Source organism: Bos indicus, chromosome 16 (assembly GCF_029378745.1).
Source record: "Bos indicus isolate NIAB-ARS_2022 breed Sahiwal x Tharparkar chromosome 16, NIAB-ARS_B.indTharparkar_mat_pri_1.0, whole genome shotgun sequence".
Lineage (NCBI taxonomy): Eukaryota > Metazoa > Chordata > Mammalia > Artiodactyla > Bovidae > Bos > Bos indicus.
The window spans coordinates 38411605-38427896 of record NC_091775.1 but is presented as its reverse complement, the minus strand read 5'-3'; the positions used below and the strand labels follow the sequence as shown (position 1 = coordinate 38427896).

At 42.3% G+C, this 16292-nt stretch overlaps 1 protein-coding gene across 3 annotated transcripts in view; it reads left to right on the top strand.

Moving 5' to 3' along the window:
- SCYL3 (SCY1 like pseudokinase 3) overlaps nt 1–16292 on the top strand; it is a 41735-nt gene that overhangs the window by 8443 nt on the left and 17000 nt on the right. For all 3 annotated transcript variants that reach the window (XM_070768128.1, XM_070768129.1, XM_019975930.2), the window contains 7 exons: nt 4487–4672; nt 6459–6572; nt 8677–8733; nt 9831–9933; nt 11135–11246; nt 13337–13414; nt 15635–15774. In XM_070768128.1, the coding sequence (XP_070624229.1) occupies nt 4487–4672; nt 6459–6572; nt 8677–8733; nt 9831–9933; nt 11135–11246; nt 13337–13414; nt 15635–15774 (790 nt within the window). The remainder of the gene's footprint in view (nt 1–4486; nt 4673–6458; nt 6573–8676; nt 8734–9830; nt 9934–11134; nt 11247–13336; nt 13415–15634; nt 15775–16292) is intronic.

Genomic DNA, 16292 nt, shown 5'->3' with positions numbered 1-16292 from the left:
CTTACAAGGCTCCCAAGCACCACCCGCTGAGAAGAACTTGGAAGTGTTACCCCTCCCTCCGGGTGTTAGGGTCACCAGGTGGCACTGGCCCTCGGCTAGTTCCCACCGGAGTTCTCAGACTTCACATTCTCATCCTTTTGTCTCTAAATAGCTGTCAAAACCTCATCTGAGCCTCATCCTTTTGTCTCTAAATAGCTGTCAAAACCTCGTCTGAGCTCCAGAGCTATTACTTCCACGTGCCTATTCAGAATCTCCTGTTCCCCAAAGCATGCTTTCCAGCACAGAATTCTTTATCCCTTTACCTTCCTGCATTTTATTCTTGGTTTATGACCCTGCCTCCAGGCAGTGAACATTTAAAGAGAATGGACTTCTGTCTTTTTCTCCAATTTGAATTTTAGGGGTAGGAGGAATAATATGTCTCCCTGAAGATTCTTGCTCACTGGTTTAGGCATCTTGTTATTTTGTTGTAGTTCTCTAGCAGAGTGACAGTAAAGCTTTCTCCTTGTCTAAAAACTTCCAAGTGAATTTAAGCTACAGTTGAGAACTACTTTGTGTTGTTTTCAAAGTGAAGTAGCAAGTTCGAGGTAGAACGGTAATGAAAAGTCAAGCCCCTGAGGCTTGAATTAATTCTCTGAATGGCTGAGTCCTAACTGATTCCTGAATAGTAGGGATACCACACACTTAACATCTGTGTGTGGGCATAGATCGGCAAAATATCTACTACTACTCATATTTAATAATATAAAGTTCTTACTCAGAATCCTCGTACCTAGTGGAGTGAATGAGATGTGATCGATACTTGGTTTCAGATAACTCTCATTCAATAGCAGTCACTATTCTCCACCAGAACAAAAGCATTTTTCTCTTTAATTGATGTTCATTGAGAAAATATCCTAGTTAAACTTAGCAAGTACATCTTGTCATTCCGTCTGTTCTTTGGAACAGCAGAAGTTTAAATCAAGAAGTATTTCTATTTCATTCTTAACTGCTCACCTTTCCTGTGAATTTATGCATAATTTTATGCATAATTACATGTGCCAAAGAGGAGTGACAGTGTTTTTGCTGAATTAAGTGCTTATTCAGAATCATGCAAGATCTATTCCATTCTTTCTTCCTTCATTTAAACAAATAAGAAGCCACTTGGGACACCTCATTAGTTAATGAAAAGAGAAAAGTTTTAAAGATGGTTGAATAATGTGCTGGATCATAAAACAGTTTTGAATGGATTAGTACCCTGATCCACGATAAACAATTTAATTTTGTTGATCTTGCTTTCTTATTTTTTGCCTTTTTACTTAAACATTTAATCCCCTTAATTATATTCAACTATCTTTAAAGCTTTTCTCTTTTCATTAACTAGAAAACTGATCATCAAATAAAGAATTTGTATCTGCAATTGGATAAAGTGTTTTCTAAATCTCAGTTTGATTCAGGTAGTTGATATTATTCAGGTTTTCTAAGTTTTTATCTATTTAGTTCATTTTCTGCTAGTTCTATTGATTTTTTTTTTTCTGTTGATTGTTGAGACAGGAGCTTTAAAATCTCCAACTCTGATACTATGATTGTGAAATTGTCTGTTTTTCCCTTTCATTTTCCCAGTTTTACTTCATGTGTATCTTGAGTTTCTGCTCTTATGCGCATACACATTTATAATTAGTTATGTCTTTTTAATGAATTATCCCTTTTATTCTTAAGTAATTGTCCCATTTTATCTCTGGCCATACTCTTGTCTTGAAGTATATTTTGTCTGATAGGAATATATCCATGTCAGCCTTCTTTTGCCTACTGATATCCTTTTCCATCAAATTCATTTATTTTCTATTCATTTACCTATCTCTGTCTTTTGTCTAAAGTGTGTCTTCTATAGGCAGCATATAGTTGGATCTTCCTTTTTTATCCACTCTTAATTGGAGTGTTTAGTTTTTTAACATTTAATGTAATTATTTATCATTTGTTTTCTTTTCATCCCCTTCTGATTTTTGTTCTTCTGTTCCCCCTTCTTGTGAATTATTTTAATATTTTTAGTATTCTGTTTTAATGTAACTTGAATGGGGGCTATATATTTCTTTATTTTTTTAAAAATAGTTACACTGAGGACTTCAGTATACATAACTAACTTTTAATTAGTTATGGTTATTAACTGTGGTTAGTTAGTACTAACCACTAATTATGGTTAGCATTGTACCACAGTCACATAAAATGTAGAAGCCTTGGAATCACATAGATGTCTCCAGCCTCCAACCCTGCTGTCCTTTTGTTACATGTATATTAACTGTATGTGCGCACAGCTACACAGGCATGCATGTACATCGCACACGTGGAAAACCTTACCAGGCGAGTGTTACAGTGCTTCCTCTACATACTGCTACTGCTAAGTCCCTTCAGTCGTGTCCGACTCTGTGTGACCCCATAGACGGCCTCCTACCAGGCTCCTCTGTCCCTGGGATTCTCCAGGCAAGAGCAGTGGAGTGGGTTGCCATTGCCTTCTCCAATGCATGAAAGTGAAAAGTGAAAGTGAAGTCGCTCAGTCGTGTCCGACTCCTAGCGACCCCATGGACTGCAGCCTACCAGGCTCCTCCGTCCATGGGATTTGCCAGGCAAGAGTACTGGAGTGGGGTGCCATTGCCTTATATATTTTAAATAAGAGGGAAAAAATGGAACCTTCAGCTTTAACCTGCTTTTCTTGCAATCCTGAAGATCCAGGTTTCCCTTTGGTGTTGTTTCCTTTTCAGCTTGAACTAACTTTAGCATTTTTGTAGAGCAGATCATCTAGCAACAACTTTTCTGTTTTCTTGATCAAAAATGCTTTTAATTTGCCGTCTTTCCTGAAGTGTATTTTTGCTAGGTACAGAATTCAGGTTTGATGATTTTTTTTGTTTCATTGCTTTAAAGATAGTTCCCCTTTATCTTTAGGATTCTGTTTTCTTATGAGAAATTAGTATCATTCAGTTTATCTCTCCACCTGTGTTGTTTTGCTCTAGCTACTTCTAAGATTTTTAAATTGATCTTTGGTTTTCAGCAGTTTGATCATAATGTGTTTAGGTGTAGTTTTCTCTGATTTATCATATTTAGCATTCACTGACATTCTTAAATCTGTAAACTTAAGTATTTGGCCAAATTTGGGGAGTTTTCAGCCATTATATTTTTTTATGTCCCAATTATTTTTTCTTCTTTTTTTTTAGAACTCCAGTTATGCGCATTAAACTTTTTGTTATTGTCACCCAGGTTTCTGAAGCCCTGACCTTTTCTTTTACTTTTTCTTCTTCATTCTTTAGATTGGTTAACAACTTTAAGTTCACTGAGTCTTGTCTCTGTCATTATCATTCTGTTATTAAGTTCATCCATTGTATTTTTTTATTTGTAGTATTTTTAATTTATAAAATTTCCATTTAGTTCTTTTATGTAACATTCATTTCTCTTCTGGGAGCTTCTATCTTTCTACTTATTTTATAACTGTTTCCTTTATCTCCAGGCGGGAATGGTGGTGATAGCTGTTTCAGATTCCTTCTGATAATTTCTAGTATCCAGTGTCTGGTCAATCTTGGGGTATTTGTTGGCTGTTTTTTCACATTTTCATGATTCTTTATCTTCTGAGTGATTTTGGATTGCATCCTGGACATTTTGAATGCCCTGTTGCATAGACTCTTGATTCTGTTATAATTCTCTGAAGAATGTTGATGTTTTTCATTTGCAGATGGTCAGTTCCCTTGGGTTCAAGCTTCCTGCCCACCTTTTTTTTTTAAACTACTCTGCTCTCACCCTTCCTGTGCATGGTAGTTCAAACCTTAGTTCATTTTTCAAAACTTTGCTGTACTAATTTGGGTCTGTCCTGTGACTGGTTCTGGGGTTAGCCTGAGACCTGTGTGGGTATACAGATAACTGGGGCCTCTTCTTCTCCCTCCCTCGGCTCTCTCTCCTCTGGGTCAGCTTCCTCAGACTCAAACCTGCTTCGGTTCTCCTGGCCACAAAGCTGGCAGAGTTTCCATTCGAGTTCTAGCCACCTTTGCTGCACTGCTCTGCACCTGGGGCCTGCCCTCAGCGCACAGCTGTGAGAAGGGACATCCCCCAAACCGGGAAACTCACCCCATGGGTGACTGCCGTCCATAATCTACATGCTCTTGTTTACTTTTCAGAGTTCTCACATGTTGTTTTCCATGCTTTGTTCAGAGTCTATAGCAAAAATCATTGGAAATCCGGGCTCTTGGGGGCTTACACTCATGGAAATGAAAGTCTCTCTAGAGTAATATAAATGCTGGTTAAGTAAACACTGTCAGAACAAGTCATGGAATTTTCTTTGCCTTATTTGAAACTTGGGGGTTAGGTGGGGGAGGTAAGAAACTGGAGAAGACCTTGAATTTAAGTATACATTTTCTGAATTGATTACAATATATATGAGACTATAATTAATCTTGGGCTTCCCTGGTGGCTCAGATGGTAAAGCGTGGAGTCATTAACTTTACCGACTTTTCTATTTGTATTTTTAAAGCACCTGAAGACCCTTCGTCACCCGTGCTTGCTAAGGTTTTTATCTTGCACTGTGGAAGCAGACGGCATTCATCTCGTCACTGAGCGAGTGCAGCCTCTGGAAGTGGTTTTGGAAACATTGTCTTCTGCAGAGGTCTGTGCTGGGATCTATGACATATTGCTGGCTCTTATCTTCCTTCATGACCGAGTAAGTAACCTGGACAGTCTGCCTCACAGCCTTTCGTTTAGACCAGGAGTGGGAGATGGAGGCTGATGTATGGGGTAGTGCTTGTGAATTTTGATATCTATAGAAATCATAAGTTACTATTCTCATCGGAAAGCTTCCTGAGGGAAAACAGCACATGAGATGCTATAGACAGACAAGTGGTTTGTGGAGCAGGCAACAAGTTCTTTGTCCCTGGGTAGTTGTTTATAGAACTTTATTTCAGTTTACTAGATAGTCTGTCTCTAGTTTTGGATAAGTCTTTACCTAAAAGTATCTACAGCTGGTATTTGTTATTAGGATGAGATAAAAGTTTAATAACATCAGTGCTGGTGTGGACCATGTTTCTCTTTGTTTTCAGGAATTTTTTTTTTTTTAATGAAAGAAATGATCATTTCTTAGAAAGAGGCAGAGTTTTACACACCCTTTGCCATTCAAGTAGGTGGTGCCAAAGATAGGCAGCCCCTTAATATCACGGCAGTATTCACTATTATGGGGATAAAGTGGTATTGTTTACTTGTGGTAGTTTCTTAATGGGATTTACATTCTGAGGTATAAAGGCCTATGGCAGCCTCCCAAGATTAAAAAACACCAGTTACAGGTTAGAAGCACTTGCATTTGACTCATCTTAATGTGTTTTTAAAAAGTTTTTTTCTATTAATGGGAGATAGACTCTCCAAATATCACTTTGAATTTATTGTCTCTTAAAAGTATTTCTAAGATACACATAAGTAGAATTATTAATGCTGCACCGTGGTGGAATATTTTCTCTGTTGGAAAAATGTTTGAATTCACTAAAAAGTTTGAATAGTATGAGAGTGCAGACAAGGAAACAAGTCCCTGTCCTTGAAGCCAGGGCCCTGCTTCTTGCCATAGACAACCTCAGTGGTCAGTGTGTTAGGCCACAGATGCTCTTTGTGTGTCCTAAGCAAATATCTAAGTGTTTATTCGCCTTTATTTTTCTCAAGCGGAAACACACCCTAATACTACTCCAAGCTTTCCTTTAAAAAAATATATACATACCTTGGAGTGTTTTATATATAAAATGTACATATTGGATCTGATGGGTAGAGTATTTCAAGTGCGCTTATCTACTGCCATAATTTCTGGTTTGAGAAAAAAACATACTTCACCCCCGTTCTCGTTTTCTTCTTCCTTCATTTATTTGACTATACTCTTCTTTTATATAGTTTTAAATTTGGCTCTTCTGTGGTCTGTGGGATATTTCTGGTGGTCCTTATCATTCCGTTTTCCTCTTCTTCAGGCAGAATTTTTTTAATGCCTACTGACAAGATTTCAGGTGAAGTGGATCTGGGTTCGTGATAGAATGTAGGTGAGAAAGAATTTAGAGGAGAAAATTAATACAATAACCTTATGGGAGCAAAGATAAACTTTTCCTTTAAAGGCGTTTGAAGCACACGATGTAGGCTGAAAAGACTTGTAAATTTACCTGTAAGGACACCTGTATCTCCCGACTCCGATGGAGATGGGGATGTACAGTGTCTGTGCGGTGGCTTTCGTGTCTTTATTAACCTGCCACACTGGGCAGGGGGCGATAAGCCTTTCCATTGTGTTTTTCCTTTTTTCCTAACCTCATAATGCTTAGGCTGGCTCATTGAATTTGTCATTTCTTAAAGTTGTAGTTCTGTTTATTATGCCACAAGTAGGAAGGCTTGCCGTAATGTTTTTTTTGGGGGGTGATGACTTCTTAGTTTTCTAAAACTTCTCAGAAAATGGGAATGGCAGTCTTCTTCCTGTTCTTTTTTCCCAGGGACACCTCACACACAACAATGTCTGCGTGTCGTCTGTGTTTGTGAGCGAAGATGGGCACTGGAAGCTGGGAGGAATGGAAACAGTCTGCAAAGTTGCTCAGGCCACACCAGAGGTAAGCCAGGTGCCAGGCCCTCCATGTCACTCAGAGTCTGGTAGCATTTTGGTGTGCGGTTAGGGACTGTGCTTCAATAATAGTATGAGCTGAGGTTTGGAGACTTGACTTTTTTGTCAGTACTCACATTCACAGGGTTGTAGGCTTTTACTGTCCAGAGGGGCTAGGCATCGTCTATTCTTTTCTCATTTTAGAGCGAAGGTATCTTGCGAATGGAAGAGTGGCTCGGTCGGTTTTCCATGAAATGCCCGCCCCCTGTGCCCCTAGTAACCCGCACGTGGTTTTACCACTGAGTGTTTCCTGTTGAATTGCCTCCTTGTGTCTGCCTTCTTTACCAGTGGCTGAGCTTCTTGAGGGTGCTAGTGTTGTATATGTATCTTTGTCCATCCACTGGAATAGGCCTGGCACATATTAGGCCCATTAGACATGTTTGTTGAGCACTTGTTTGTGTTCTCCAGAGTCATACGTTACGTCCTAAAAGCTGGTGTCAGGGGCTGTGCATCGTAACTCCTCGTGGGCCACGGTATTGCTGCCTGGGCTCTGTCTTATGATTTTGTCTGACAGAGGTCTACAAATTCCCCTCCGGAGTTGAGCAGTCTTACTGTTCTCTGTTTTGTTTCTTATTTCCATAATTTTGCATGTTGCCACTACTCTTAGCCTTTTCAAACACACACACACAAACACACACATCATGATTTCCTTACTGACGAGGGTGCTCCCTGACTTCCTGGCTCCACCTCACTCCCCTCTTCCCTCATGTGCCAGTTTCACGGGGGCCTTGTTGCATGTGTACCTTCAAGGGCTCTGGCTCAGCTCAAATGCTTCTTCCACCGTGAAGACATTCCTCTGTTATTTCTGTCCCCGTTGATCCCTTTCTTCTCAGAAGTCAGCTTCCAGCTAATCAGTATAACAGCGTAACTCCCTCTGCGGGGTGTACCCCAGACTCTGTACCGCGGGGTCCCAGGCCCTTCACCAGCTCTTCCCAGCCTGCCTTCAGCTCCAGGTGCCACTCGGTTATTGAGCTCCACGCTGGTTGCATCCTGCTCCACGCAGTCCAGCGGGGTTCTCCTCCTTCACCCGCTTTTTCCCTTGTGTGCCGTTCTGTCGCCTTTCTTCCCCTGGACTCTGCAGGATGTAAGATGAGGCTGACGTCTCGCCGAAGTCTAGATCAGGCTAAGTCTCCTCTTTGTGAAGGCCTCCCTGAGGTGTCCCTTGCCCAACAAGAGTAGCCCTCCTCCTGGGCTTCCCAGGTGCTCAACCAGCGCAGGTTATCGAAGTTCTTAGTTTACATTTTAGGTCGTGAGCTCCTGGCTGGGGACAGGGATTTATTGCATTCAATATGTATTCCTGGTGCCCTAGATGGCGTTTGGAACATACAAGCTCTTGAGAAATAATCTGATGAATCAGTAGATGAATGTTGTTCTGTGGATGCTGGCTCTGTCTCTCTAGTTTATAAGGTCCTCACATATCTCATGTGGCAACCAGCTTATGACTGACTTGACTCAGAGAGCAGATTAATGATAGATTTGTCCTATGCTAGAGAAGTCTTTTATTTGTTAATATCTTCGTAGGATAAGGGTGGTCTTCCCTGGTGGCTCAGCTGGTAAAGAATCTACCCACAATATGGGAGACCTGGATTCCATCCCTGGGTTGGGAAGATCCCCTGGAGAAGGGAATAGCTACCCACTCCAGTATTCTGGCCTGGAGAATTCCATGGACTGTATGGTCCATGGGGTCGCAAATAGTTGGACATGACTGAGTGACTTTCACTGTCACTTTCATGTAGGATGAGAAAGAAGTATTTCTAATTTCCTTATAAATAAATCAGATATAGAGATGCCTCTGAACACCAGAGGGTATCTGTTAAACCAGCTGAAAGGAAAAGGAAAGGGAACTGATATTTATTTTCCACTAAGTCTTGTGCCATACCAGGCACTGTATCTACATTTTTCAGTGATGAAGATTTTTAATTTATGTATTTAGCCTATAGCATTGTTTTGAAGGTTTCATTGGTGTTGATTGCTCTTTGCTTTTGTAACTTGATGTAAGAGATTGGTTCACCAAACATATGCTTGAATTACTTTCCATAATTTATTTCTCTTAGTTTCTGAAGAGTATTCGGTCAGTAAGAGACCCAGCATCTATTCCTCCTGAAGAGATGGTAAGATGATACACTCCAGATGTCACGAAAGCTTCTTTGTGTAACTGAGTATGAAACTTAAAAACAAAACAAAAACCTTTCCTCTGCCCACCTCTTTGCTAAGTCATAGACACTTCCTGATTCCTCTGGCCTTGAAGGCTTCTGAGACTGATCATGTCATCAGAGCAGAGAGCCTTTTTTCTTGAAACTCAGCTTACATTTTGGTCATGTAGACACCTGTGATAGTGCTGAAAAATAAGAGGTACCTCGGTGTGAGCAGGGTGGGGGCGTCATAGCCATCTCATGGTGAGCCTGTGTACCTTTGTGGAAGCCATGAGAGTTGAGGAAACAAGAGCCCAGCACCTTCCTGTGCTTCACCCGAGCTGGTCATCTGCCTATCTGCCGTTAGTTGGGATTCCAAGATGTGAGGAAGAGTGATTATTAATATTATGGTGCTGGTAAAGAAAGATAATATTTAACAATAAATTCAAAAGCACTTGTTCTTTCTAAATTTGTCCTTAACCACTATAGACTTTGATCCCCAAAGACATATTTAGTGTGCTTTGCAGGAAAGACAAACTCAAAAATAAACTTAAGTATAAACCTAGGACTTGAAATAAGTCAGGTTTATTCAAAGCAGTACCATATGTATATATTAGTGTCTTTCAAACCAACGATCTGTAGGTTTTGAATCAATTTAGGGGTCCTGACTGGCATTTTAAGGGAGAAAAATAAGGGAGTAAATAGAAAGTATCACTGGACATCTTGGGGCGCAAGACTAAGAACTGTTGTTTGAAACTTCTGTTTTTGTTATGTGCTTACCCGTATATGTGCATATAATGCTGATGACAATTTTTTTTACTCTAGTTTGTAGTCAGAAATATTTCTGAAAGCCACAAACATATATTATGGCCTTTCCCCGCTCCTTATTTAATATTATTAATATCTTTGATAAATTCTGTTCACTAATCGTTTTAAGAGCTTAGAAATTTGTGTGTGATACTGTGTAGTTAATTTTGGATACACTAAATGCAAAAATGGGAGAAAGTGCTTCAGAGAAGATTAGGAATGGTTTCTAAAGCAGATCCTCTGGTTGTAATGGTCTTTACTGCTTTTAGTCTCCAGAATTCACGACTCTGCCAGCGTCCCACGGACACGCCCGGGATGCCTATTCTTTTGGGACACTGGTGGAAAGTTTGCTCACAGTCTTAAGTGAACAGGGTGAGTTGGACTTGTGCTGTCTGCATCCACAGAATTAGTGGGACAGCCATCCACGGTGGATGCTGCGGCGTTTGATCGTGGTACGGAACTGTTGCTTACCAAGTAACTTTGTGCAGGGCAGATGGTGATAGCAGTGAGGGCAGAAGCTTTGGGTTTCTTCACTTTGAACAGTTAAAAGAATTTTAGGTAGGAAGCACTTGGAACTATGGCTTTGGGTATCTTATATTATGATCTTATTGATTGGTACTGTATTTATGGTCTAAAGACTATTCCTTATCAAACCAGCCTATAAATAAATGAATGGTGCTATTGATGTGTATGTAATGATCTGAGGATAAGATTCAGAGTTTTTTTAAATTAATTTCTAAATTAAGATTAACATTTCTTTATCTTGATTCTTTCAAAGTCCTTTCGGTTTTTTTTTTTTTTTTTTGGCCATGATTTCATTTACTCATTACTTTTTTCTTTGGTTGGCCCTTAAAGGCCAGGCTACTGAGCACATAGTTCTTCTCTGAGCTCTCTGGCGGCATGCTTGACAGCCCGCTTCACTGTCCTCCACCCGCTCCGGGCCTTCAGGTGTCCACCCTTTGCGTGGACTGGGGTCTTTGTACATTAAGCCCCTTTACCAGCCTGTATCTCATGTTGCTGCAGCTTTGTGCAGTTCTAACGCAGTTTCTTCTGCCTGGTTCATTCCATCCTCTGAAGTTACAAGCACCATTCAGCCATCAGCTCTGAGCTGTCCCAGCCTGAACATTTGAGAATTAAGCTCTAGGACATCCTTTGTGGGTGATGAACTCACTGCTCTTCACTGTTTCTAGCACGGTGGCAATTATGTACCATCCTTGAGAGGAAATACAGTCCTTCAAATAACTTCCTGTGTTTTGAGGGTTAGGAGACTTGATTGAAAAGGCCTCAAACCTGCCACTTACTAAGCTTCCTCCTCTAGGCCTGAGCTGAGTTAAGCTGACAGTCAGGAAAGGTGGGGGCCTCCAAGGGGAGCAGGGGGGTAGATGTGTTGGCAGGATGATTTTCTCCACCTGCCCAGGAGTTTGACTTCAGGCAGGCAGGGAGCTGTTCAGCACCAGCCAGGGCTCTGTTTGGGCTTTTTCCAGGTTGGTTTTTGTTCCCGTCAGCCTCCAGCTGTAGAGGTCCTAACAGGAGGGAGGAGGCAGTGGGAACTAACTGTCACTCTGGGTTTCAGTTGCAGCGGATATTCTCTCCAGCTTTCAACAGACCTTGCGCTCAGCCCTGCTGAGTCCCAGCCCGCACTGCCGGCCAGCGCTCTGCAGCCTCCTGTGCCATGACTTCTTCAGGTGAGGCGCCCGGCGTGGAGTGCTGCCTGCCTCCGCCTGCCCTCCTGCGGGCCGCACTCCTGCGGTGGGGTTCGGGGGACCGGGCGATGCGGGCCCTTGTGCTGCTGCTGCTGCTGTCCTTCAGTATTAGGAGAGAGTGAGTCATGTCCACGTGGGAAGTAGAGGGAGACATGATCATTGCCTCTCACGTTCCTCTTATAGATAGGAAGTTCTAGAAACCCTTCACTGTGGACGCCTGGGTCTAGACATTATAGCTGGATTTCTTAGGACTTCTGTGAATGGGAAGAAGCTAGGCTGTGTCCAGTGGTGTAGAGTTGGAGAAGTTAATTGAGGAACTTAATGTTAACACAGCCTCTCTGTTTTGCTGACATTGTATTATTTATACGAGTTTGTTATTGTTGAATTTTACTTGTTGGTGGGGGATGGGCATGGAAATGAGCTTATTTTTCTTCAGGCAGGCAGAAGATTGTTTTCTTTGTTTAGTAATTCGTGATGGAAGAGCAAAGAAGTCAATTTAGAGGGAGGGCACAGTATAGCTGTCAATACTGTCGCTGGATTCAGAGAGATTTTTGAACCTCTCTCTTCAAGGTTAGTTTTAATTATGTGTCCTTTGTTTTTTAAATTTCCGTGTCTGCAGAACTTCTGCACAGGTTAACTCCTCATTGATAACTTTTATTAGCAAAATCAAACTCATGTCAGTTGTGAAACTAAAAATCCTTATGTGTTTGCAGTCGGAAAGCCTGAGAGAAATCAGAGTGAAGGGAGAGCTGATATTATCCCTGGAGGGGGCTCTAAGATAGGATGAGGTATATCATTAAACACAGCAGAGGGGATATTTTCCTTGTGGTCACGTGGCTTTGTTACTTATGTTCCAAAAGAGCTATTCAGACCTTTCCCATTATGAGTCCTTTAACCAAGGTATCTCCATGTGTTTTTGGGGGGGATGTTTCAGACTGATAGACTCTCTGCAAAGAAGAATCCTTTGCAGTAAATAGATTCTCTCATCACTGTGTGTGGTAGGAGTTCTTTTTTTTTTTTTTTGGTAGGAGTTCTTTAGTATGACTTGTGGATGAACCAGAGGGGAGAGGAAGGGGACATAGGTATACCTATGGCTGATTCATGTTGATGTTTGGCAGAAACCAACACAACATTGTAAAGTTGAACTGAATTATCCTTCAATTAAAAACAAAAACAGGAGAGGGAAGGCAGAACCACACACCAGCTCCCTCTTTGATAAATTGTTACATGTGGGGGGATTGTTGCCCCTGATGGGAAAGCCCAGCCAGGGGCAGGGGGAGGAGCCAGGGCCGAAGCTCCTGCCAAGGCAGCTGAGCCATCTGGTTTTACACTCTGGTCAAGGCGTTTGCGCTCTTTCTGCCAAGCCGCAGGGAAACAGGTGCAAAGGTGAGGTGTGGAGACCCAGGAGAGGAGGTCAGCCCTGCTGGTGGGGGCTGCTGGCTGCTGCTAAGCCTCCCTCCCAGGGGCCACATTTGCTTGGAGCTGAGCTGGCTTTGGGACTGTCTGCAGGCCCTGCAGGAAACCACCTACTCTTATCACCCTCTTCCCTGCCTGGCTGGAAAAGTGACCAGACAACTTAAAACAGGCGAAATGAGAAGATCCCTGTGACTTGTACCAGAAGTGCCTCTTTCTGCAACCCTCTTTAATAGTTATTTCTTCCCCAGAGGAGACTTGAGAATCAGCAACTGCTCTGTAATGGTAAAAGCATTTCTCCGAGGACATTTCATGTAACCACATCCTATTACAACAAAATGTTTGGATGATTATGATGATTTTATTAAAACCACAGCATTTGTTCACATTTGTGTATGCACACATGTGTGTGGTTAAGCATGTATCCTTTTCACAGATCTCTTTGATATTCTTAAAATATTAAATTCCCTATGGGCTTGTCCTATAGCACTTGTCTTCTAAGCTACTTAGTTACAGTAGAATCTTCCACGTGGTCAAGGGAGATATGTCTTTGTTGAGTAGTAGTATTGTATGGTCTGCGGTTATGGCTTTGATATTTAATGTGCTTTCTTTAATCTGTTGTCCTGCATTTTTTTTTTTTTTTCCTTTTTGGCATTTAGGAATGATTTTCTAGAAGTTGTAAATTTCTTGAAAAGTTTAACATTGAAGAGCGAAGAGGAAAAAACGGAATTTTTCAAGTAAGTTCAGAAAATTCAGGCCTTAAAATGTAGTAACTTGGATTAAGTCCATGTAATCACTTCAGATGTCCTAGAGAAGACGAGTCTGTCATTGGGTTTCTTAGACAGAGTTCAGTGACATTTCCTCTATGTCAGGCTCTCTGCTAGACCCTGGGAAGTATGGTTCTGGTGAAGGAAACAGATACAGACTGATAATCCTTAGACAGTAGTGGAGCTTGAGGGGGTGTCCTGAGAACACAGAGGACGGGGCAGGGAGGAGGAGGTTAGAGAAAAGCTGTTGGGCAGAGAGGCAGTGTGAACCAGTGCACAAAGCCGAAATGCAGTAGGTCTTGTGTGTGGACTGACGACTTGAGTCCTGCCGGAGCGGGTAGGGCAGGCACCCTCGGATATAGCCGAGGGAGTATTGACTCTGTTGGTAAGCAGTGGGCTTCAGGCTTTGAAGCTGTCAAAGGAGTGAAAACAGGCTGTGAGACAGATGACCCTCACCTTGGGTGGATTACTCTTGTTTTCTACGGAGTGGGCACAGCTTTACTTCATGTAAGATTTGGGTTGGTTGGCAGACCATGGCAGGCCGGCAGTAGATGGGAGGCCTCATGTAACGGCAGCGATGGTACAGTGAAGACACAGCTAAGAAATACTAAAACATAAAAACTGGCAAGCCTTAGTGATTATCACTAAACGAGCTGGAAAATATTGGAGGGAAGACATAGGATCTGGTGTCCGTGTTGGTTGGAAGTGGCTGCGGGCCTCCAGGTAGAGATGGACATGGGCCTTTGGGCAGATGGGTCTGCGTCTCAGGAGAGAAGTCTGATGAGGATGAGCTTAAGGTGAGTATTAAGGTTCATTAGCCTGTAGTCACTGACATTTTCCCGGAGAAAGTGGGTAGCATGAAAAGGACTTGGGGCACCCAGCTTGTCAGGGGGCTGGTGGGGAGGGAGTGGCTGACAAGTGAGGCAGAAGTGATTAGGGGAGATTCAGAAACAGGAGGGCTGGTATTCCAAACGGTAGAGAATTTGAGAAAGATAGTAATCACTTTGCCATCAAGAGAGCTTTTGTAACTTTGTCTTAGAAACAGCCTTTTCAGCAGAGAGAATCAAACTGCTGTGAATTGAAATGTGAGCAGAAGGTGAGAACATGGACTTTGGGTAAAACCTCCTGAAAAGCTTAGAGGAGAGGAACATGGAATTGCTACTGAGTTGCTAAGGGAGTCAAGTAAGGCTGTTTTTAAGGCTGGAAAAGATGGGAGCATGTCTTTGGACTCACAGAATGGAGCTGGTGAGAGTGAGGGAGGAACTGAAGCCCCCCTCGTGCTGGGGGGCTGTTGGCCTGTGGCTCTGGGGTAGAAGGGAATGTTGGAGCAATGGCCCTGTGGCGATGACCTTAAATAAGAGGAATCCCTCACATCCTTGGTACCTGGAAAAGAGGTGGGAATTATTCTGGCCGTGGACCTGTTTGTGGATAGTGGCTGAGGGGCTTGAAGGAGGTAAAGCTTGGTATGGTCCGTTTCCTGATTAGGTAGGAGGCAAGATACTTGCTCAGGGTGATTGTATGGTGGCATGTTATTACTGTTAATACCTGATGTCGGTGTATTTCTCAACAAAGTGCTTGTACTTAGCTTCTAATAACAAAAGCCAGTGTTTTGTTTACCATAGAAACTTTAAGTAACGTAATATCCTATGTGTTTTAAAATGGGCTTCCCTGGTGGGAAGTAAAGAATCTGCCTGCAATGCTGGAGACCGGGGTTCAGTCCCTGGGTCAGGAAGATCCCCTTGAGAAAGAAATGGCAACCCACTCCAGTATTCTTGCCTGGAGAATTCCATGAACTGAAGAGCCTGGTGGGCTACAGTCCATGGGGTCACAAAGAGTTGGACATGACTGAGCGACTAAGCACGCACATGTGTTTTCAATTTGAGAAAATATCTTTTCTTGACTAAAAGGACTCTGGCTTATTAGGGGGTAAAGAGGGCACTCTCGCTATTATTAATGAGGAGCAATTTGTTGAAAAAAATTTCGTAGCTTGGATTGGAGGTTGTATATGTACTGACTAGCTGGTGTTGTCTCACGCCTTCTGTGTTTTTCTTAAATATCTGGGGACCCACCCGTTCAGTTTCCCTAGCCACATTTCAGATGCATCACTTCGATGATGTGGGCTAAGGCTGCACGTGTCTCAACTGCAAGTAACCTGCTGCAGTGTCCCAGGCGTTCCTTCTTTGCCCCCAGATTCCTGCTGGACAGAGTCAGCTGCCTGTCAGAGGAATTAATAGCCTCACGGTTGGTGCCTCTTCTGCTTAACCAGCTGGTGTTTGCAGAGCCAGTAGCTGTTAAGAGTTTTCTTCCATATCTCCTCGGCCCTAAAAAAGGTGAATTTTTTCCCAAAGTATTCCTGGTAGTTACAGAGTTTGGAATTATTTGTCCCCATTTAAACAGTGTGCGCTTAGTGTGTGGTGATCTGAATGACCTGGGGAGCTTTTTCTAAATTTGCCTGTGCCTGGCCCCCTAGGTCTGGGACAGAAGGAGGACAGGTGAATACATATTCTCAAAGGTCCCCAAATGGTTCTGATGCCTGTCTCTGTTGAAGGACCTTCCTTAACTGCTTGGAAGAGAGGACCAGCTCCTGTTGTAGCATTTAATGCTTCCTGGCTTTGCAGGAAAAATTGCAACAATAATATCAGTTGAACCTAGTATATGAAATTTCTCCTTGATTAGACATGAATGTATTAATACAGAGAGCTATCCACTCAGAATTATGTTAAAACATAAGGTTTCTTTGCAGTACGTTAAGTATGATGAGTGTATCAGAAAGACTCCTACAAGGTGGAGTGTACTTAGGACAGTCAAGCCTTGAGTAATACGGGGTCAAAGAAGCACTTGCCTTTGG